General features: G+C 40.7%; 2 protein-coding genes across 7 annotated transcripts in view; both read right to left on the bottom strand.

Moving 5' to 3' along the window:
• The window catches only part of LOC104051080 (T-box-containing protein TBX6L), a 30,960-nt gene extending 17,774 nt beyond the window's left edge, over positions 1-13,186 (bottom strand). The window contains exons 1-2 of the mRNA XM_064466754.1: positions 13,108-13,186; positions 9,567-9,687 (exon numbers count right to left, since the gene is read on the bottom strand). The gene's annotated coding sequence lies outside the window, so the exon portion shown is untranslated. The remainder of the gene's footprint in view (positions 1-9,566; positions 9,688-13,107) is intronic.
• A 5,265-nt stretch (positions 13,187-18,451) lies between these two features.
• The window catches only part of CABIN1 (calcineurin binding protein 1), a 117,256-nt gene continuing 113,403 nt past the window's right edge, over positions 18,452-22,304 (bottom strand). For all 6 annotated transcript variants that reach the window (XM_064466669.1, XM_064466668.1, XM_064466674.1 and 3 more), the window contains 2 exons: positions 20,341-20,567; positions 18,452-19,846 (listed from right to left, as the gene is read on the bottom strand). In XM_064466669.1, the coding sequence (XP_064322739.1) occupies positions 19,703-19,846; positions 20,341-20,567 (371 nt within the window). In that variant the 3' untranslated portion in view covers positions 18,452-19,702. The remainder of the gene's footprint in view (positions 19,847-20,340; positions 20,568-22,304) is intronic.

Below are 22,304 nucleotides of genomic sequence, written 5' to 3'. Positions count from 1 at the left end.
TTAAGAAGGATACTCTGCCATCTGCATGGGATGAATACCGAAAATGTGGGAAGGCAGCGTGTCATTAACAGGATCCAAAATAAAATAGATAGCCCTACACTGATAGCTACTTACTTTAATACTTAATTAAAAACATGAAGCAGCCTCAGAGTCTCCAGACAGCTTCAGAATCCATGAACCTGTCCTTAAATACAGGCTCGGCTTGCTGCGGAGCAAACGGAGCCTGATTATGAGCACACGGCCATGGGGAAAAGCCATGTTTTTCCAGAGAAAAAGCCTGGTGAAACTAATGGTCCTATGGCTGTGCCAGCCCTGAAACATGTGTCCCCTTGTCATTGCTAGTGACCGACATCTCATACAGAAGAAAAAGGAAATAAAAGCACAACTCCCAAGATAGCACTGAGCTGACCAAGCAAACAGAGCAGGGCTGGTCAGGACGTAGCGGCGGAGCTCTGACAGAGCGGGCAGTCTGAATTTGAGCAAGTCTCTGTGAATGGCTACAGGGATGGTAAAAGCTTGCAAAGTCTTTTGAGATCTTCTGAAGAAGTAGTACATGTAATTTCCTATCATGTGGTAGCATAAGGAACAGTCCCTACCCAATTTCTTACAGCAGCTCTCATTAACACAGCATTTTCTTCTGATGGTGGGTAATGGCACCCTTTCCCCCCCTTTTTACAGTTGTGTTTGATTGCTTTTTCCTGGGCAAAGTTGTCTGGTGTCTTTGTGGTTACATGCACACAGCCATGCAGACGTTCCTACCCTGGGACCCGTGCAAGGGGCCCTGCAGAAGGCAGACCTCTGTAGGGCTGAAAACCCCATGCTGAGCCCCAAATTTTATCACCCTCAAATCTTCCCTGTGCTCTCAGAAAGCAAAAATCACATCTGGCAAAACGAAACGGTTGGAGAGGGCCTGCTGGTAACAGCTCAATGCTAACTCACAACAGGCTCTCTGGATGGAGGCGTAGGGTGCTGCAGGGAGGACTGGCCACATGCCTGCGCCCACCCTGAAGGAGGCTGTATTCCAGCAGTGACCTGCTTTGGAAGGGAAGGTGTCAAAGTGGCTCATGCAAATGAAAAGCTATACATTATAAGTTTAACACAAGGCTTTTCCTCTTGTAGGTTTGTGGATTGAGGTATCTGGCCACAAAGCCGTGCTCCTGAACTAAAGAAAAGAGGATGGTCTTCTGTCTCCCCTTTATCATATCCGCCCTCCGCAGCCCTCCTGGAATATGCACCCTTCTCCCACCAGTTAGCACTGAGACAAGAAGGGAAATACTTAGCAGCCACTTAACACTGAAGGCTGAGTTTGGCCTCAAAGGCTACAGTCCAGAGTCAAATGCAAAATATTTCTGTCTAGAGCTCTTTCAAGTTTTCCCAGACTCCTGATGTTAGGTGCACTGCTTTCCTGTCAAGCCATTGTGTTTCCCAGACACAGCTCAGCACTGTGTCCCACTCAAATCCACAAAAAATACATACTGAAAGGACGTCACAGCAGCAACAACCGCTTAGCAACACAGCACAGGAAAGGGCTGCCAAGCACCACACTGCAAGCGCTGCCCTTCCTCTCCTGCACTGGGGAAGGTTCTCCTCCTCCCTGTGCCTGGGGACACAGCAACCCTGCCAGAGCCCACCGGTCTCCATTAGGAGCCATAAAGGATCAGCCTTAGAAAATAGGGAGCAAAGAGCGCTGGCTTAGCATCCATACATAAATACTTTTATATTTATACACACGTGCACACACTCATATGCAAAGAGAGCAAAACACAGAGCTTAAAAATTGCTGGCATTTTACTTAACCATGAATTAAGACCTGAAAAAAATCCTGAGCAGAATGGATTTTGCTGAGTGGAAGCCCAGCTAAAAATGCTGCAGCAATTCCAGTTAAAAAGCTGATCTTTTCAAGAAAAAGCAGCAGCCCAAACCCAGAAGCTTGTATCTAAACTTTTTTTGACTTTCAAGATTGCAGATACACGGCCATGCCACTTTGGTTTCCACAACAGATTACTTCTGTTGGTGCGCAAGCATTTGTAAAGCCATGAAACCAACAGATAGGAAGCCAGACTTCAATCATGCAAGTCAGTTTGCTAGTTACCTTGTTTTGCCAATGCAGGTTTATTCTATCAGTTTTATAAGGAGCTTCCATATACTGTTCATCATAGTATGGTTCTAATCAAAACAGGAAATCAATAAACAGTATAGTTCCTGATCAAAGGAACTATCTTCAAAGAGCAAATGAAAACTGTTAAGATTTAAAGGTTTTGGAATTAAAAAATAAAAACTGTTGTGAGCTCTACAGAGCTGAGTAGAGCTCAGCTCCTCCAACATGACTAGTGACTCTAAAGAACTTTTTGAGGAAGAACATTAACATTACCGGAAAGCCTGAGAGGAAGAGAACAATTAAACCACACAGAGCAGATTTTGATTCAGAGCATTTTACAATAAATCATGCTTCATTTTACTAAGATTTTATCATTACTTTTTTTTCCTTTTACAGTATTATGGTTTCTTTGAAAAAGAACTATAAAAAATTATATAGCCATAGGATACATCCAACTGCACATACATTTCACAGGAAGGAGGGAACCAAATGCACAGGATGCCTAACCAACCTGTAGAGTCAGAGCTGAGCTATTTATAGGATCTCTCATTAAAAAAACCAATGGCAAGACAGCTTCACGCAGTACATCCCGCAAGACACACAGAGCATTATGATTGGACATACATAATCTGTAAGAAAGTTTGAAGTCAGTAACAAAGAGCTGGAAATATATATTCATTTTAAGCAGAAAGTCCTTGGATAAACTCTGAGTTGTAGTTTTTCTCACCCAACTTGTTCATCACCTGGTAGCAAAATGATACTGGTGTCCACAATAATGATAATCAGGTAAGAATCCTTCAATATCACCAGTAAGAGAAAAAAGCACCTGTCAGATTTTATGGATTCCTCAAATCAGCAGTGGGTTGAGGCTGTCATAAACGTACATGAATTGACATAATCATAGCTACCACTTTTTCCAGCAATCCCTAATTTGTCTACATTTTTTCCTCCATCCTTCTCATATGGGTAAATTCCTCATACTCATTCTTTGTTGCAGTCCTGGGCCAGGGTACAAGCTCCAGGCAGGATCACAGACCCACGGCTCCCTCCCCCTACCCAGCAGATTGTGAAATGTTTATGACCTGGCTCTTATGGCTCTAGAGGTGCTGAATGGCCTTTTCCCCCCTTCCAAGTCTCAGATCCTGATGGGCAGCTACAGGCGAAATTTTAGCCAGTTTGGTCCGTAGTTGTGGATTTTATTGCCCAGTTTGTCTCTCCAGCTCACATTTGTAAGCTCCAGAGTGGATTTTTCCCTGGGTAACACTCTGCAGCTCAAAGAAATGTTCTTGTTTTTATTACATCCTTAGTGATTAAAGGGATATTTAAAACTCACAATGCTCCCTGCTGTGAATATAAAAGCCTACCATCATTTTGGATAGATGTGTTTGGAAAAATAAATTAAAAATTAGCCCCACTATAGTGGACAAATGCTTCTAATTTGTTAAGAACATCAGGCACTTCAGTGATTTAAATACATCAGTTGCAATTCTTTGAGAAACCAAGGGAGGACCCATGGCTTTGAGCTATCTGAACAGTTATACAGACAAGTTCCACTTGGAATGAGGACAACAGAGGTGTGCTATGGCTGCATTGTACTGAAAGTACTGGATTTAATTTGCTTAGGCATAAACGATTTAGATTTCTTCTCCTCTCTAACCTAGCAATCACTAACACACACATAATAGGTACCATTCCTAAAAACACAATCTTTGTTTTTGTGATGGCGAAACTGTTTTTAAATGAACGGCACTTTACAACCTAATCTTTGCCTGCCAACCAGATGTAGACAGGAGCAACAATATGATGTAAATCCAACAGAAATATTTAAATTCTGCTAAGAAGAGTGCTGGGGAGTGTGCAGGAGGAAACTGAAATCACATTTGAGAGCAAGCATTCCTTCTGAGCACAGATTAGATGGTTATCAATAACGAGGTCATTGTTTTGCCACCCCTAATACTGCAGTTACTGGTTTAAGCTTCTGTAGGAAGCTACTGCCGCGTTAGGTCTGATAAGAGCTAAAACTGCCAGCAACGAATGTTTGGACTCACTGCCAAGGAGCTCATAGTACTCTTCCTCCTCACCAATAGCCTGCTTTACTGCTTGGTGCTGCTCAGTTTTTTCCTTCTAATATGAATAACTAAAACAGCCAGATTAACACAGAGTGCAAGGAATATTCACACTTGTGCATTACTACAACACAGACCTTGTGGCCCATCCTGAGCTTTTCTCATGACTGAGGCATTTAAAAAGGAGCTTTCCTGTTTGGATTCTCTGTTGTCTACTATTATCTCATCACTAGGTAGTCTAGTGATTACTAGACTAGATGATATGTCTCATCATATAGACATCAATGTGTGTCGAAATCATATTGCAGCCATTCTCTTAGAGCATTTTCAAGAAACCCATAGGACCTAACGTATCTGTGTGACGTCCACACTTTTGCCAAGCTGGGCTGAAAACAGGAGACTGGGTTAAAAAAAGCTATTAGGAGGGGAACACTGGCAGCATGATCACTCAGGTCTTTAGATACGTTTCACATATACTTGTTGAGGGCTGGTTATGATAGGACAATTCAGCATTTAGTTTTTCTGCCTCTGCAGGATGTCCCTGCCACATGAATTTTGGGTGATCAAGAGCTAACCTGAAGCAATCTCGGAAGAAGAAATGTTGAGAATACTCCTGCGTTCTGGGGGATATCCCACCGCAACGGTCTGAGGTTTCAAAGGCTTCTCCTGGACAAAGCTGTGGCAAAATTCCATTGCAGGATTCTAGAGTTTTTTATTACATCTAAAGTAGGAAGAAAGATCAATTACACTAATTGTACATGTACTCTAACAAATTAACTAACTTAAATTGTGTACACTCTAACTTAATGGTGTTAAGAGTCCAAACTTCTGACCATCCCTCTCTCCCTGCTTATGCACATTTTGCACTGAGAGATGTTCCTTTGTTGCATGCAAAGTCAAAGATGGATGGAGTGGAAAGAGGAGATTAAAAAGGTCACCTTGGAATTGTGATAGGCCGTCGTGGTCATAGAAGTAACTTCTAGGAATATGAAGGCAGCTACCATGCTCCAGGGTAAGGTGCAGGCATCCATGCTGGTCAGCACCACATAGAACCTGGGTTGGTATTTGTGCATCAAGTGCAAAACGCTCTGGAGCCAAAGACAACGTGAGCAATCAGGGGGGCTAGACAATGGTATCAAACCTGCTTGCAACCCTGCAGTCAGCTATGGTTTTGGAGAAGTTGCCAGCATTCTGCTTCATTTTCAAGTAAATGCTCAAGGACCAGAGGAAGCCTACCAGATCTGAAGAGCACTTGTGCACTACAGGACAGAGTAGAGAAGTTACGAGAGCAGCTTGGGAGGACTGGTTTAGAATATCAGAAACCTGAGGCAAAAATTTTAAATCTAAGCCTATTCGTGATCCCCCATTATGTCCTTCTGACCTCTTTGTCTTGTATTTCCTCTCCAGGATGCAACTGCTCCTTTCTCCTGCCTTTGCATCATATTGTCAAGGAGTCGTTCAAGGGAGGAATTGCTGACTTCTGCAGCTCCTCGCCCTCACCTCCAGATTTTCCCCTAAGAGTTGCTCACTATCATTTAAGCTTTTCTTTTGAAGACAGTGATGTTCAGCTATATCCACCTATTAAAAACACTGTAATATTAAGGAGGCTACAATATAGAGGCAGTTTACATGGTTTTCTGCAGTAAGCGCGTTGCCAGATATAACCACAGGATATATATGTGAAAATAACATACAGTTGAGCAGGGAAGTGTCAGGGCTTCTTTCTGTTAGTCTGCTGTAAAACAAACTGGTAAAACTACATGTAATTCTCATCACCTCATTATCAAAGCTACTGGGGAACTGGAGGGATGCTGGATGAACTGAACATCAGAAAAGATTAGAAGAGTTCATAAGTAAAGCTTCAATGACCGATGGCTCTGTGCAGAAAGAAGAAATGAGCATATCTGCAGGTTGTAAACATACAGATGACAGAGGAATTAATAAACTACAAAGGGATATAACTATATTCATTAGTAGTGATGAAAATGAGAGAGAAGCAATTTGTGTATCCAGGAAAAAACATACCGGCCGTGCAAGGGCAGCCTGTTCACCGAATACCAGGCAAAGCCCTTATTGTATTAGACTTTTAAATGATTTTTGCACAAACCAGTGGTATTGCAGAGAACAATCCTGCCTTCACATGAGCAGCAAAGGAGGCTCTGAGACACCTGCTCATCTCTTATTCCTAGGACTCTTTGAATGAATACTAAATGAATTCTGGGACCATGAAGAAGAAAGTATGTTCTACTGCCATATGGGCAGACTGCTTCCCAGTGCAATGCAACCACAGGTTACTTACGGACTCCGGATTACAGTGCTACACATTTGGCGTAGATGCAAGCAGAGGAAAATGTCCAGGCTTCTCTTACATGATCACACTGCTTCAGAGCTTTACTGGTGATCTTAATTCTCTGAAAGGAGGCTGCTTCTTTCTTCCAGTGACTCCTAAGAACTGGAGAATCTGGACAGAGCATCTGGGGAAAGGCAGGATCAGCCTTCCCAACAGCTTCTCACTTGTAGTGGGTATTGTCCAAAAGTATGATGTTCATCACCATCAGGGAGACGGAGTGAGGGTCAGGCCTGAAAGTAGTAGTTACAAGGATGGAACATGTGTTTGCACAGTGGGGAACAGCAGAACTGAGTACCGCCACTTCAGGGTTGATACGAGTACCTACCCAGTGCTCCACTGGAAGCGAAAAAGTGCAACTACCAACAGAACATGCCAGACAGCTACCGCAACACACAAAGCCCTCCTTTTTACCCACTCCTTTCATCCTCATTTGTCTCTTGGGGCAGTAGGTCTGCCTCTCCTCTGAGATAATTTTCCCACACCATATACTGATACGTTTCAAAGCTGCCCAAGTTTTTTAAGAGGGCTTCAGATCTGAAACACCAATCATCCAGAAGGGAGCCAGAGTGCAAATCAAGTGAATTTCAAAAAGGAAGTTTCTTTAATGCTCAGATTTGAACCTCAACAACAACCCTGAACAATGGTTAGGCCTGCCTTTTGTTCACAATCTTGACGATGGAGCCCGAGTGTCAATCAAGAGGAAATAAACTATGGCAATCATGCTGAATTTTTCCCCAAAGAGTTTTCTGCTAGGCTTTTAGGTCTCACAATATATAGGCAACTACTTTACTACAGTCTGAGGTGATAAAATCATGAGCATATTAGGGGACTTAGATGATGTACCACTTTCTCCTACCTGGCACTGTCACTAGTGTTATTTGCTGTTTGCCAAAGCTGGAGCTGTTGCAAGGCTGGTGCCCATTTTGGCAATGGTACTGCGAGTCATCTGCAGACAGGTTTCCTGAAGAACCCTAGAGAAGAGCAGAAGGGCTCTATAAATCCTGTTCTTCACAAGAGCTGTCCCCTACTTGTTCAGGAGATCCTGTGTACTTGACAAAAAAACAAAACAAAACAAAACTGGTGGGTAGGCGGTAGAAAAAAATGTATGGAAAAGTGAAGGTGGAAAGAAAGAAGGAAGAAAATGAAAGGTAAGACACAGTGAAGGAAAAAAAAAAAAAATAATGGGCTGTGCGTGCTTCTGCATTGGAATCCTCTTGCTGGGCTCAGGGGTCCTGCCATCAGCTTTTGTATCCAGCTGAGGATTTACAGAAATAAAATCCTATATTTCCACACATCATAATTCACAAAAGACCAGCTATTGACTGCCAAGGGAGGTGTGACTGCAATCTAAATGTTGCTAAGCCTGGTAGAGCACTCCTCTTCCCCACTCCTAGACCTAGGCCAGAGTGATGGGAGAGGTGACAAGTTATTGAGCCACTGAGCTTCATTTCCCAAGAAGTGCCTTTGGATGACAGTGGAGATACACTAAAGCCATCAGCCGTTGTGTTAGGGCTGACAAAAGATTGATCCATGGATGAAAGAAGCAGTTTCTCTGCAATTCTGAAGCACCAAGTTTACTAGCTCTTCTCTCTGCTTTCAGAGAGCTTCAAACAGCCCTCAAGGGAGAAAAAAAGGACTTCAGTTTACACAAACCATGTCCACTTAGTTTAACTCATGCAGTGTTCATGATTCACCAAGTCATTTCCATGTCCTGACAAAGTCCTGCCACAGGGAGCTCCTCCCTCCTTCCATCACAACTTGCTTTTCTACCCCTTGTTATCCAAGAGCAGTCCAGAAACACTCCCCGTGGTGAAAAGTCACCGTCTTTGAGGAATCCAACCCAGGGCTGTTTTTGCAACAACCGAGATGGACAGTACCTCCCTCTTCTGTTTCAGTCCTAGTGCTCATGAAAGTGCCAGATTCAGCTTTGCAAAATTAAGTCCTTTTTTCCAGAACTGATTTAGCTCTGGTGGAGGCAGTGGGTGTGTCTCAAATTCTGGAGAGGGATATGTCTGTCTGTGCCTGGTGAGATCAACCTTGAGATTGACTTCCCACCTTTCAATACCTGGGTTATGGTCTCTGACAAGTAGAAATGCAGCAAACCCAATGACTCGTTGTTTAAAAGTGACTGCAGAGAAGTAAAACATAAGAAGGGGTATTTAGGAAGAGAACTTGTCAGGTTCTGGTTTAGCACTTACTGCCTGAATTTTTTCTTGCCTGAAGACAAATGAAAATATACTTGCAGAAATACAGGTTCTTTCTCCGTTTGCAACCAGGATCAGGAAACTTGTAATAAAGGAAATCATTACTGTTACCTGCATGTCCACTGACCAGCTCTGGCTTCTGTAAAGCAGCCACCGTTAATGATTTTAAGACACAAGGAACACAAAACAGTTGCTGTGCAACATCCACACTAATTATTTCTTTCTCGCATTAGGTGAGACAGTGACATGAGCCTACTACACAGTGGGATTATCACAGATAAAAAGTTACCTGACTAGCCATGCCTCATGATTTATTTGCCATCCTCAAAGGTAAAACCAAAACTTGCATCTTACCAACAATTTACTCAGCAACATACCAAAGGTATTTCAGCCTCAGCCTATTTCCGTTCACAGGGATGAAAGTTATGCTAATGGGGAAGCTAGTGCAGGAGACAATTATTCTCCAGCAAACCCTCCCCAGGCTGAAGAACCCTGGGTTTCCTGAAGGCAGTTCTGCACCAACTTTTCCAGAAGGTCTTCTTCAGAAACGAAGTCAGGCCCTTAAGAGAGCTGTCATTTATTTGCCATTGACAATTAATCTTAAATAAACCTCCACGTACCTGGACTCTCATTCCATGTTTAGCCAAACAATGTAATAAATTTTCTTCAATGAACACCTCAGAATTCAGCAAAAATAAAAGCAACAAAATCACTTTTTTTTTTTCTTTTTTTAACATCATCCTCCACCAGGCAAAATACTGCATCTACATCAGTATTTTGGCAGAGAGAAATATTCTCAAAACAACACTATCGTGGCAGTAATGTCCTCTGCTTTGGGAATGTGTTACCTTGATGTTTGTATAACCACAGGAGAGCATTCAACAATGGCAATGTGTTAATTCCATTGACATAATCGCTCAAATTCAGTCACAGGGGTTAGTGATTTCTTTTTTTACATGGCTCTTTCATCTAAAAGAGAATAAGGCAGGACATAATGGATGGTTAGGTACATGTTAAATGGTTACAAGATGCAGCAAATTTCAACTGGGGAATAGGAAACAGTGAAAAATCCAAGTAAGCCTTGATTAGAAAAAAAATACTTGGTTTTGCTGCACTGAATTATCCCAGTTTCTCAGCAATCAGAGCTAAGGACTCTCCAAAAAACTAAGCATGTTCTACACTTACATGAGCAAACACTTGTTAACCTTCTCCAGAAGTCTGCGCATGGGAAGCTCAGTTATTCACCCTGGCAAAAACTCAGGTGGCTTTCTGTATGGCTCTTGTTTAACTCAACTGTGGGAGCAGTTCCTAGTAGATACTAATATTCACTCACTCAAAATTAAAAACACCATAGTTTTAACTAAAATTGGTTAGAAGATAAAATTATGAACAATTTAAGATATAGAAAAATGTCCTAGCTTCAAATTCAGTGGCCATTTGTGGTGGGTGGGGTTTTTTTTCTTTTTTTTTGACAAGCAGTTTCCATTTTATGGAGATAACAAATGGAAGATAAATGGTTAATTTAAAAACTCACCAGCTAGTGGGAAAGCTCTGATGCAAAGTTCAGTTCTTTGGACTCTTATGATTTAACCAACAAATCAGTGGTGTTGTTATGAAATAGGTGTGGAAAGTGAATATTGACAAAACCTAGATAGAGAACACCCCACGAATGAGCCAGCTTCTAGTCCATCATACCCAGTAAATATTACCAGCTCTGCTGCTGCTGTTCTGAAAGCCACCAGGGTTTCCTTGCTGGAACAATATCAACCACTGAGGATGGGAGAGAAAAGCTGTTAAAGAAAACAATATTCCTAATAAACACCCTGTAACAGGGATAACACTAAAACAGGTATCATTAAACAGAACTTCATTTTATGATCTCCCTTCCTGGAACTTATGTAGATAAACACCAATTGCTCTCCAAAGTTAATCTATATGCTATAGCCATCATAATTTCAGAGAGAATTAATTGGGGAATTTTGACTTCCTTAGCATTGCTCTCAAATTAATGTAGCACAATTTTAGAACTACAGTTTTTCCTGTTTACTCCAATTGATTTGTTATCTAAACCTCATGTTACATTGTCATTTTATTTGCACACTCTACCACATCCAAGCCTATTCTTTATAGTCACTCTGTTTTCCACAAACTTCATTTGGGCTGAGATTTTTACCAGCAGAGATACTTCTACCTTTCTTTGGCCTTTGCGTTTTTCAGTGGTTTAACTGTGAACTCCAGTTTGCATGTATTAAGGAAGTTAAGTCTATTTATTTTAAAGCACCTGTTTTTGATTGAAATTTTAGTTGTAAAAATACTTTAGGTCACTAAAGAAATCGTATACAGTGTAAGCCTACAGTGAAATAGAAGCTGATGATGCCCTTTCCTATCTTCATTTAAATCAACAGTAGTGACATATTTATATTTAGGTACCTTGTCGAATAGGGCACATATTTTAGAAGAAACCTTGTCTTCCTCCTCTCTCCCTCTTCCCCAGCAGGCTCTCTACACTTGGAAATAACATTTCCGTATTTTCATACCCTTTACAGCTACTTTTCCATTTGTCTTCATAGCACCAGATAACACAACAGTTGCCGCACTGTGCTGTTTAGTATCCGAGTTCTCATTACTGAAATGTGACTATATACACCAACTGGGCACTTTAACAGTAATGTAAATATTTCTGAGCTTTACTGAAATTGCAAGAAGCTCATCTTATTAAAAAAGGAAATGCAGTAGGAGTGCACATAAGCACATACTATTCACTCTCTCTTACATTTTAATTGAATTATCAATTGTCTAAAAGTGAACTCATTAATTTAGACAGTAACATCTCCAGAGCAGTCATCTGAATTATGTGCAGTTGTTAGAGGACCTCGTGTCTGCCTCTCAACAGCTGCCAATACAGATGTCCAAGGAACTCAGCCTGGGGAGGTGTCCTGCTCCTGGAGAGGGAGGGTTGCAGTGCTCAGACCAGGCTAAGCACCTGTCATCCCAGCGGAGTAGGGACATATTTGTGGCCCAGGGGGAGGCAGTGGAAGACATGGAGGGATTAAAACTACTCTGAGGCTGCAGGCTTCCTAGTACTCCTGCACTGCTTTCCCATTTTCTTTCTTACATTGAGAAAACCTGCTATAATAACAACTTCCAAAGAAAAGTACAGATCTGGTAAAACTTGCCACTGTAGGAGAATCTTTGCTCAGTTCATTGGAAGATTGATTTTAGAGACAATGAAAAGCATCCCGGTGCACTCGGCTTATTTAGCTTCTATAAAAAGACCCACGTCTCTGTCTTCTGACAATTAAAACGCCAGTCTGACAGCACCACTGCCTAGATGCCAGTGGCCAGCTCTGACTGAACTGGCAGAATATAAAGGCTTCTTTATGCTAGCAAAGCAAGAGGCATCAGTGGACCCAGGTTATTGACAAGAAACTCCCGCACTACTTTTTGCAGCAATACTTACTTTACAATGTGCAATCCTGAGCTGTTGTTATGTTCAAGAAAGCCAAACTGAAAAATCATGTTGTACCACTGCTCCTTGCTGTGAGACAACACATCAGACTCTTTGTTTTGCTCCTAGGAAAGCCCATGTACTTATTCAGCATAGGAAGCATTTCCAGCAGTGCTGTCTACTGGGAAAGTCATAGCAGCACTGTTATTTGTTTGAACTTCATTGATTATTGAGGGCACAGCACTACAGTTGCTGCTGTAAGCTCAGTAACTTCCACTATGAATTGCTAAACCTTAATTTTTTTCCAAACCCACCCTAACTTAATGGAAATCTAATATACAGTCTAGACATTCCTAAGTGACAAATTTCCATATTCGAACTACGGTTTTCTGACATTCATACAGCACGGTGGTTTTATACATATTTAGTTCCATCTCTTAAGAGGAGAAGAAAACGATCATTGCAATCTTATTGAAGGAGTTCCACTTTATATACACTCACACATTTAGAAGAGAAAATGTGACTCCATATATTTTAGTGTGTAACTTAAGGAAATTAAATCTCTGGTGTGACACAGATTACAAAGAATCAAAGAACGCTTCTAAAGTATGAAACTTTTCTGCTCATACAACATTATTTACTAATTATTACTGAACAGTATGGATTCAGTGCTGTATTAGATATTAGTTCATGGTATGCACATTTGCAAATAAAACTCAGCTGCATATTATTTCTGTATCTGTGGAAAACCTCAGAGAAGTAAAACCAATGCAGATTATACGTAAATGTAGATATGTAGACAGGTTGTTAAGCTAACTGTAGTTATACATACAATTAAGCATTCACACAGGAAGCACTATGTCTAAAATGCTTTTAGCCTGCTACATGGCCTTTCACTTGCAGACAGAATAATATCACTCTAACTAAAATTAAATGAATACCTTTTCAATGTGGTTCTTATATGCTTATACCATATATGAACTTTGTTTATATTCCATTTATACTGGAATTCAGTATTGTTTGCAGGGTCTCTGGAAGAGAAAAAAATATGCTGAGAAATAAAAATTGAGAGGGGGATATCAGTGTCCAATCTGAGAGCAAAACCTACTTTTTACCATGTTAATGTTAACCTGGGTTTAGATAGGCAGTTTCCTTCAATAAGACAATGTACTTAGAGAGACAGTGCGAAGTGTTTGTCCCACTGGGATTATATAATCGAATGCTTTTGTACCAAGCTATACACACAATAATTTAACTGCATAGATAAATCTTAAATGCAGGCAGAAGTGTGGTTTTACTTTTCCCATTGGTAGAAGTGACTTCTCCCGATTTGCAGGCAGCTCATGGCCTCAGCTCCATCTCACTATCCCATTCCATGTGCACTTCTGCCAGATGACTATAGTACTTAATCTTAGCTCCTGGCTGCTTTAGATACAGCGATGGTTACACAAGATTTTTTCCAAGCTTGAAAGCTACATATTTCTTCCACCGTTTTCATACACGTTTTGCCCCTAATTAGAATTTTGCTTTAACAAAACTATCTCAAAACACTTCACAGATCCATGAGTTGCACATTTATCACCTACTCTTGGGCTCAGTTACAGCAGTACAAACCCCCGTATCACTGCAATGAACTAGGACTGCATTAATCAGGATTTACAATGACAAAACTAAAAGCATTATTTGAGTCATTTTACACAAGATTAACTGTCAAAAGATACTTTCTCTCCCCCATTATAATATGCTGCACATTAAGAAAATGGAAAGCACCCAGCAGGGTTTTTATACGGGAATTGGGGGGGGGGGGGGGGGGGCGGGGGGAAGAAGAAACACACAGTTACGGGGCAAACAGATTGTGAAAAACAAGTATACAGTAAATCTGTTTTCTTGTTAAGTTGCAATATTAATTGTAATAAAGCGAGCACTTCCCCTGCCCTGGCCAGGAACATGGGACAGAATCCTGTAAACAACACGGGACAGAATCCTGTAAACAGACCACAAGGATTCTCATTCCATCTGCTTTGAATCAGACTGTGTATTATGAAAAGAACAGCACCATACAGTAGCAGAAAGCACTTAGAAGTAAAGTGAGGTCAAAAAGAGCAATGCAATTTAGTCTTTCAGAAGTTTAAGGATAGATCCTGGTCATCCCTTTTAGGGTTTAGTGTGGGGATTGGGTTTTTCCCTTCTTCCCCCCCACCCCCACCCCCTTTTTTTTTTCCTGTTTCTTTTTTGTGCTAGGGCCCCCCCTAGTGCTACCAGAGCAGACAGTGTAGCTCCCAAATGACAGGATGAACTTTGAGCGCATGGCCATATAGAGATGCACTCACAGCCGAGAGATTGCGCTCCAGCCAGAGCTGCCACATGCCTTGTCCTTATTCATACATGACATTTTATTAGAGATAAATCCAACCGTAGGATAAAATATATTTTTGAGATAATTTACAGAAAGCCCCCACGACACCCATAGCCACTGTGCTGTTGCATCTGAGCATTGCAAGGCTGCAACCTGAGCCTGCGTTGGAGCCTCTACAAGCACTGAACTCCTAAAGACATGGCAAACAGCTCATGTGCTCAGTAGAGATGTCTTGTGGGTAGCGGGGTGGGGTGGGTGTCAGACAAATATGCCCCAGCCCATTTTTTATGGGTCAACTGCGGCCAAAAGAAATCCACAGGCAGCAAGATACCCACATTACGTGCACAGAGGTTGGTGAGCTCTAACACAGCTTTGAAAAATGTGGAACAGGGGTTGGCTAACAAGTACTTGCTGATGGGGTGACATCCTCATAGATGCATTAGATAAACAGCAGCAGGAACAAGGAGACATGTCTTTAAATCTCTGGTGAGATTTGCCTGGAGTCTCTAAGCATTAATGTGAAAGAGCCATTCAAGTGAAGGCAAGCTGTCATCCAGAAGCCAACAAACCTCAGCTGCTGGCCTGTTGCCCTTCACAGTGCTACCTGTTGCACTGTGCCCTGCAACAACAGCCCAGTCCCTACAGTAACCTGGGCTTGTACAGCCTGTGGTACAGTACCCTAAGGTTACTCCCAAAATCCTGACACATGCTTCAAAGCTTAGCATTAGTGGATTCCTAGTCATCAGCTACAAGAAACGGAAAGACAGCAATTAGCACTCAGCACCTACACTGAAATTCTTACTGTCATCTTCAACTGCAAGAACAAAGCCTCTTCCTCTCAGCTTTACATGACTAAGTAAGAAATCGTAAGATTTATGCCTGCTGCTTTTCCTTCTGAGCATCCCAATTCATCTACCCTGCCACCTTTTTCCTTAAAGAATGTGACAAGCACCTGCAGGAACAGAAATGAGCTGTGTGTGATGTGTAACACTGTACACACAAGCTATGTACAAGATGGACTTTTCAGCTTCACTGAAATATCACCACCACTGCCAAAAACAGAATGTTGAATTTAACGATGGTGTGATCCCACCTGGGATGGCAAGACTTACTCTAGTCTCACCTGGCCCCTCTGACTCCATTCAGACTGTTTTGTCTCCTCATCAGCTTCGGCTGCCATGCCTTCCTCATCCTTTCCTGCTTCCTTTCTCCCTGACCATATGGTGTTTGTCTGCAAAAGGCATTAATTTCATTATTCATGAGAAAATCTCACACTAATTAAAGAAAAAACAAAACAAGAGACAACTGACAAACTCTAGTACATGATAAAATTAAGGAAGATACTCAGTATCTTCCTCGATTCAGTATTTTCGTTGTGGAATGAAACATTTATTAGCATTCCTGACACAGTGGGCAGAGGCCACTGACAGCTGTGCCCAACAAAATTAAATCTTAGTAAACTAGTCCTTGCCTCAGAAATTATTGATGGTCTTAACTATACATGGATTTTATAATCCTTGTCCAAGGAAATGGAATTGCATTAAACAATATACTTTATAGGTAATAAGGTACTATATACCTTAACAATGGTCATCAATGAAATGTACCTTATTATGTCTAGAAACAGTGCCCAATAACAGCACAGAAAATATATCAGCTATCCACAAATTACTCTCAACATCTGATTCAAAACAATTTATTTTTCCATTTGCTTTGGAACAAAAATATTTTTGCTATATGCCTGGAAGCCTTAACAGTTTGGCTTTTCAGTAGCCAGAAAGGATTTACTTTTTAATCAGTTACTGGGAGTAGGGGAAGTAAAAGCCTACCCCCCATGCCACTTGGTCACAGACCTTACCTTTAAGTTTACTTCAGGCACCAGACACTGCTGTCCCTATAAGCTTCACAAGGCAAAACAAAACAATACAGCAGCAATATACTTCAGTAGCTGCCATTTATTTATCTGACATATTAGTAAGACACCTGAGATTTCGGAAGCAATGGTTACCCAGTAAATCCTGAAGATAAATGTCATTTTGGCGTTTGATATGCAATTCTGAAAGGAGCGAGTTGGTATGGTGGACCTTGACTATACTCAGATTTCAAGCTATTACAACTAGGATTAGACTGAAATAAATTATTTAAACTAATAGCTAACTGCAGATTTACCATAATGCTTTGCTTTCCTTTCAAATTCTACAAAATTATATTACCAGGCTTCAGAAGGTGTCATAGTATGTGAATACTTCTGTTTTTAATGATTTTAAGTTCTTGCTCCAAACACCTTTAGGGATGGGGATTCAGACAAACATTGTATGTAAATGGATCCAGTCATCTCGGCATCTTTACTCCAGAATACGGTTCCTTGAACTGAATAACTACATAAACTGTACTTACAGAGACATGACGTCACACATATAGAAGAATAATAGGTCCTTTAGAGTAAATCAGCAGTAATACCCATTGTGGAAGACAGCCCACAGCTGAGCAACACGCTTTTTAGTCACTAGCAGAAGGGCAGGATTTGAAGGAGGTGACCTCTGTAGTTCAGTATCAGTAACTTCTTGAGCTTGAGAAAAAGTCTTTGAGCTACCCGAGACCATAATGTGAATAAAAGACCAGATTTAAAATAGAAAATAAATAAAAAACAAAACTGGTAAGAGTTCTGTAATTTTAAGATTAAAATTAGTTTAGAGCCGATCACCAAAGTTCATCTCTCTTTGCTAATAGGAACAGTTTCACTTACTATTCTAAGCTTCCTTTACCAGTGAAAAAATAAATCATTCTTAAAAAGCAGGACTAAAGGTCAAAAGAAGGCTCAAGATCAGGCATTTTAGCAACCTGGGAGGGAAGGGGGGGGCAAAATGCCTAATGCCAAGGAATCGTTAAGAATAATAAAGGAAAACAAACATGACCAAATTCAATTAAGAAAATCAAATGCTCTGTCTTCATACAACAAACCCATGCTAGAAACGCAGACCTAAGAATTTAAATGTGATCTTGAAGTTAGCCATACATTTAAAAATATACATTAGATAAAAAGCCTATGTAGTCTAAGTCTAATCTATTTGGGTGAAAGAGCTCTATTTAGACCTACATCCTCCAAGTCATGTTCCATTTCTCGTAAGATGCTGACTTCTTTTCTCCTGTGCTATCTTCTAAAAAAAATAAAGATCATGCCTGATTATAGCTACACCTTGGCCTATTACTGGTCAATGACTATACAGGGTGTTATACACTGTATTTATAATAACTTATACCAAACTAAAGAACAAATCCTGAAAACATATTACTGCTGGAAATATGCATTTGCTTTTACCATTCAGTTACCTGACCTTTTCCACATCAGCTGCATCCAGCTCACCTATTGCTTGTAGCAAGTGAACAAGTTACACTAACAGTTGCTAACATGCCCAAGATGGACATACTCCCTTGCTTACAAATTACATTTTGTTCAAAACAAATAACCCAGAATATGAGAATAAACTTGCAATACAAAGTTTGATGCTGCTGCTTTTTATCCAAGGCCCAGTCACCGTTCTTAAGGTGAATGACAGTGATTGCTGCAATAGTGAATTAAATGCTAATTTGGACAGCCAAGTATTCTATGTGATCCTGTTCACCATATGTTGTCTTCCCCCTTACGTTGTTCATCAGTATTCAAAGATACTCAGATAGGTGAAAAATAATTCAGATCATGTCTCAATGGGGAAGTGAACCTGTTTCAGGCAACCTTAGCAACAGTGACTGACCCGGGTTCTGGGTCACACAAGACGAAACCCATCTGAAATGCTCTGGCAGTCTTCAGAAAAGGAAGAGGTTTCCCCCCCCATTGCCTTCCTCCACTACCTTCTTATCCAAGAAACAGAAGGAAGGGAGGAGCACTACTTTTTCCAGAACCATGTCACCTTGCCCTCTCAGACAGAGACAACAGTACATTTCAACTTTATTAGAAAAAACAAAAAGTTTATACAAAGCTCTGCATTTTACAGAAAACCACCTCCCCCAAACACAGAGAAATCCGACATCGCAAGCTGTATGCATTTCCTTTTTTCATATACATACATATATGTATGTACACACACACATGTATGTGTGTGTGGGCGCACGTGTGTGTATATATAGTGTGACGTATTTTTTTGCACGGTTTGCATTTATTATTTTACAAAGTTAGCATTTAGTAGAAAAAAAAAAAGGATCTTTGTTACCATTATTTTCTCATATAAATAACTGTGAGCAGTCCCTCTGCAGATAGATAAAAAACACCTTTTCGTGTCATTCTGTAAAAAACAGGCATTACTGAAATGGTATTGAAATATTTCAAGTATTTTCAATACCACCATAAAAATATCATCTAGCCCCCAATTCAAAATGCTTGTCCAAGGCATTGTAAGAGAAAGGACTGTAAGACAATTCTGGAAAGATCAGTTCTGTAAGCCAACATTCAGGTAGATAATTTTTGCTGGACCTCATACATTGGTGTGAAATGAACACAAAGAGGAGGCCAACCTCTCTCGTCTGCCTGGAAAAGCTGGTTCTTTGCCTATTGTCACTGAGTCAAATTCCAACAAAGCACTGAGCAGTGCCAAGGAGGTGACAGATTCTCAGCTTACCCTTCTTGCCCCACAAAAAAGCCACAGACTTTCTCGATGCAGTTAAAACCTCTACCAGCTCAGCAAATTTTTCCTACTCCATTCACCTTAGAAAGAGCTGCTAGACTAATCGTGGCATCGCTAGACAGACATTAGGTTGTTGAATTAGAGGGAGAAAAACTTAACTAGTGGGGAAAATGCAAAATGAAAACTAAAAGGAAGAAAATGCTACAGAAAAGAGCTACCAGAGTGACTCCCAAGACTCTGGTTTGAAGAGGCAGGAACAGTAGAGAGATGTGAATTGCAGCTCAAAACATCCTTGGATTTACTGATGTTAAAGGTGACAGCATGGTCCAAATTAATTAACTGTCTGGTAAACAATCATTCTTTCCATCAAGCACCATGATGGGGAAAATAGTGAAGATTTTGAAGGCCATACAAGTGGTAGTGGTGATAAAGGTAATGAAAGTGAAGAACACAGTGATGCTGATTAAATGGAGAGTAATGCCAACAAAGGTGTTTCAACTGCCAGAAAAGCTGGCAACAAGAATGGTTGTATGGTTGGTGTTGATGATGGCCAGAATTCATTCATATGTCCATGTAGTCATCATCTTCATCAGTATCACTTTCCAGTGAGGACTCCTGGCTTGAGGTCTCTAAGATTTCCAAAGCTGGCTGACAAAGGCTCTCCTTCTTTACATTCGCTGCAGACTGAGCAGACAAAATAGCAGACTGATCCCAAAAAGAGAGAAAGAGAATATATTGCTAAATAATCAGGATAAACCCATGATCACAGGGATAAAAGCCAACTGGTTGCTATGCCTTCACATTCAATAGCTCTCTTACGTCTATAAAAGATATGGCATCCTAATGTGAAACAACATATAACTTACCAGTAGGCTTCCCCACAGGTAATATTCTGCTAGTTTCCACTAACCTATGAGTTGCAATGGCTGCACTAGCTCCCTCATCCATTTTTGTAATTCTTTCTAATTCCCTCAGAAAAAGGGTAAGGACTAGAATAGCTATGATTTCACCCATGCCAGTATTTCACCAGTCCTTTAAAAATGGTTCCTGCTGATAACAGCTAGCATCTTCTTCCACTGCTTATTCTATCTCTGGTTATGAACTGGGGACAGGAACTGTGGTCCTTTCATACAAGTATTTCACTGAGGGGAGAATTAAGATAAAAACAATCTGAAAAATTACTGTTTCCCTTTTATTACCTTTAATTTTTGCTTGGTCTCTTCTGAAATGCTGCCCTTTGGAGAAAGGAGGGTGGGAGTGGGTGGAGTGACAGTGATCTCGGGTGGAAATTTGGTGACAGATGAAGGTATGAAAAGCTTTGGCATGTTGGGCAGAATGCGAGTTTTTACTCGGGTGCCATCTGTCTTGTTCTGCTGACTTCCCAAAGTCTGTGAACTGGAGCTGAGTTCAGGCTTGGAGCTGGAGGCTGAACAGAAAATAATAAGAAAAAACATGTTAGGAAGCTATCTAGGATTTCAGATGTCAAAGAAGAGGGAACCGTTCATTTTTAGACATGGCTGGCTCAGAAGGCCTTTTTTCAAGCCTTGCTTTAATGAAGGCTCAGAAGCAGAAGAAGAAAGGGCCTCAAGATTCTATAATGACAACTGGAACCAGTAATAATCTTTTAAGAAGTCTTACTGGACAGCAGAAACTCAGTCTGACCAAGCATGACAAGAGGCAGTGTAGCACTGACCCATCTACATCTAGTTAGAAGGTTTCTACAAATGCCATTTCCCCACTTGTTGTTTCAGATGCAATCATCTTATCTTTGCATTCTAACTGCATCTCCATTCTGTAATACAACAAATACAGCTACTTAGCTTTACTTATGAGCCTTAATTTCCTCCACCATAGAACTGCCTCTTGGGTTATTGAGATAGCAACTTCTCAACAATTTAAGAAAAATACATTGTAACACCCAAAATTTCCTCATTACTCTCTTCAAATCTTGCCATAAAAACTTCCTTGGTGTGTTCATGTGACTGACTGCCACACTCCTTTCCACATACTTCCCAAGTGTCTCAGATTGTGGTCCTTACAATGCAAACTTGCTCAGACAGGGCTCATCTCTAAGTGAAGAGGGATCCAGCCCTTCCTTAGGCACTATCACATTACAAAATAATATATATACAACAATAACCAGTAGAAGACAATGCTTTCACATTAAAACTTGAGAATTCATTAAAAGAGATTTCTTGATCTCTTACTAATAATGCTGCCTCATATAGAGTCTAAACTGTTTGTTTTTTTTTTAAAGTTACGTGAATGAAAACACCGGAGTCTATCTCAGACTGATAATAATGACAGGTGTTCATATACATTTTTACAGATTCAGTCTCGTCAAATCCATCTCTTGCAGATTTCTGGAACTGACATGGCCACTTAAACACAGCAAAAATAAAATGCCAGCTTCCTGATGCTCTCCTGAAACCAACCAGCAGTAGAACTAGCTACTAAGGGACACAAAATTGAATTGTATGTTCTCAACCTTACACAAGAATGTAAGAACTGCCACAAGAGACGAGGCATGGCTTTCCATCCAGGTCAGTGACCCATCTCCAGGGGCAGCCAATCATTTCAGAGTAAAGTACCAGAAATGTTGCAGTAATCAGACACAGGATAATCTGCCTCTCACAAATAAGAAAAAATGAGATACGCCAAAAATGAATATCTACATTAAGCCCACCTAAAACAACAAGTTTTACATTTTTTTCAATTAAAACACCAGCTCCTAACTTTTTTGGGAAGGGGCCAGAGGTGGGATAGAAAGCATTATCTGCTGTAATGCTGGTTTTTATGTTTACTCAGACTGAGCCAGTCACGTTTTGTGAAAAATGGTCTCCTTCTGCTAAATACTCCAATAGTGTAATCCAAAGTGTTGTCATAGTGCCCCTATATAAGACTTCAATTAAAAGAAAAATTCTACTTTAAAGGGTGAACAAACTATATAGTGTGATAGCCCGGTACTGGGAGGTTTTTTATTTGGCTTTGCTGACGTGGTATTTAGTATTGAGAGTCATGCACCAAAAAGAATAACCATTAAGGGATGACAAGGCACTTTCACAGGGAGCTGGGACATTGCCAGGAATGCCTCTAAACTCTGGAATACTTGACTGGACGGCAAGCAGAGAAAGTGAAGAATATGCATCACAACTTTCCAGTT

Source organism: Phalacrocorax carbo, chromosome 15 (genome assembly GCF_963921805.1).
Source record: "Phalacrocorax carbo chromosome 15, bPhaCar2.1, whole genome shotgun sequence".
NCBI lineage: Eukaryota > Metazoa > Chordata > Aves > Suliformes > Phalacrocoracidae > Phalacrocorax > Phalacrocorax carbo.
Note: the sequence above shows the minus strand (reverse complement) of the source record. Positions and strands in the feature narration are given on the sequence as shown.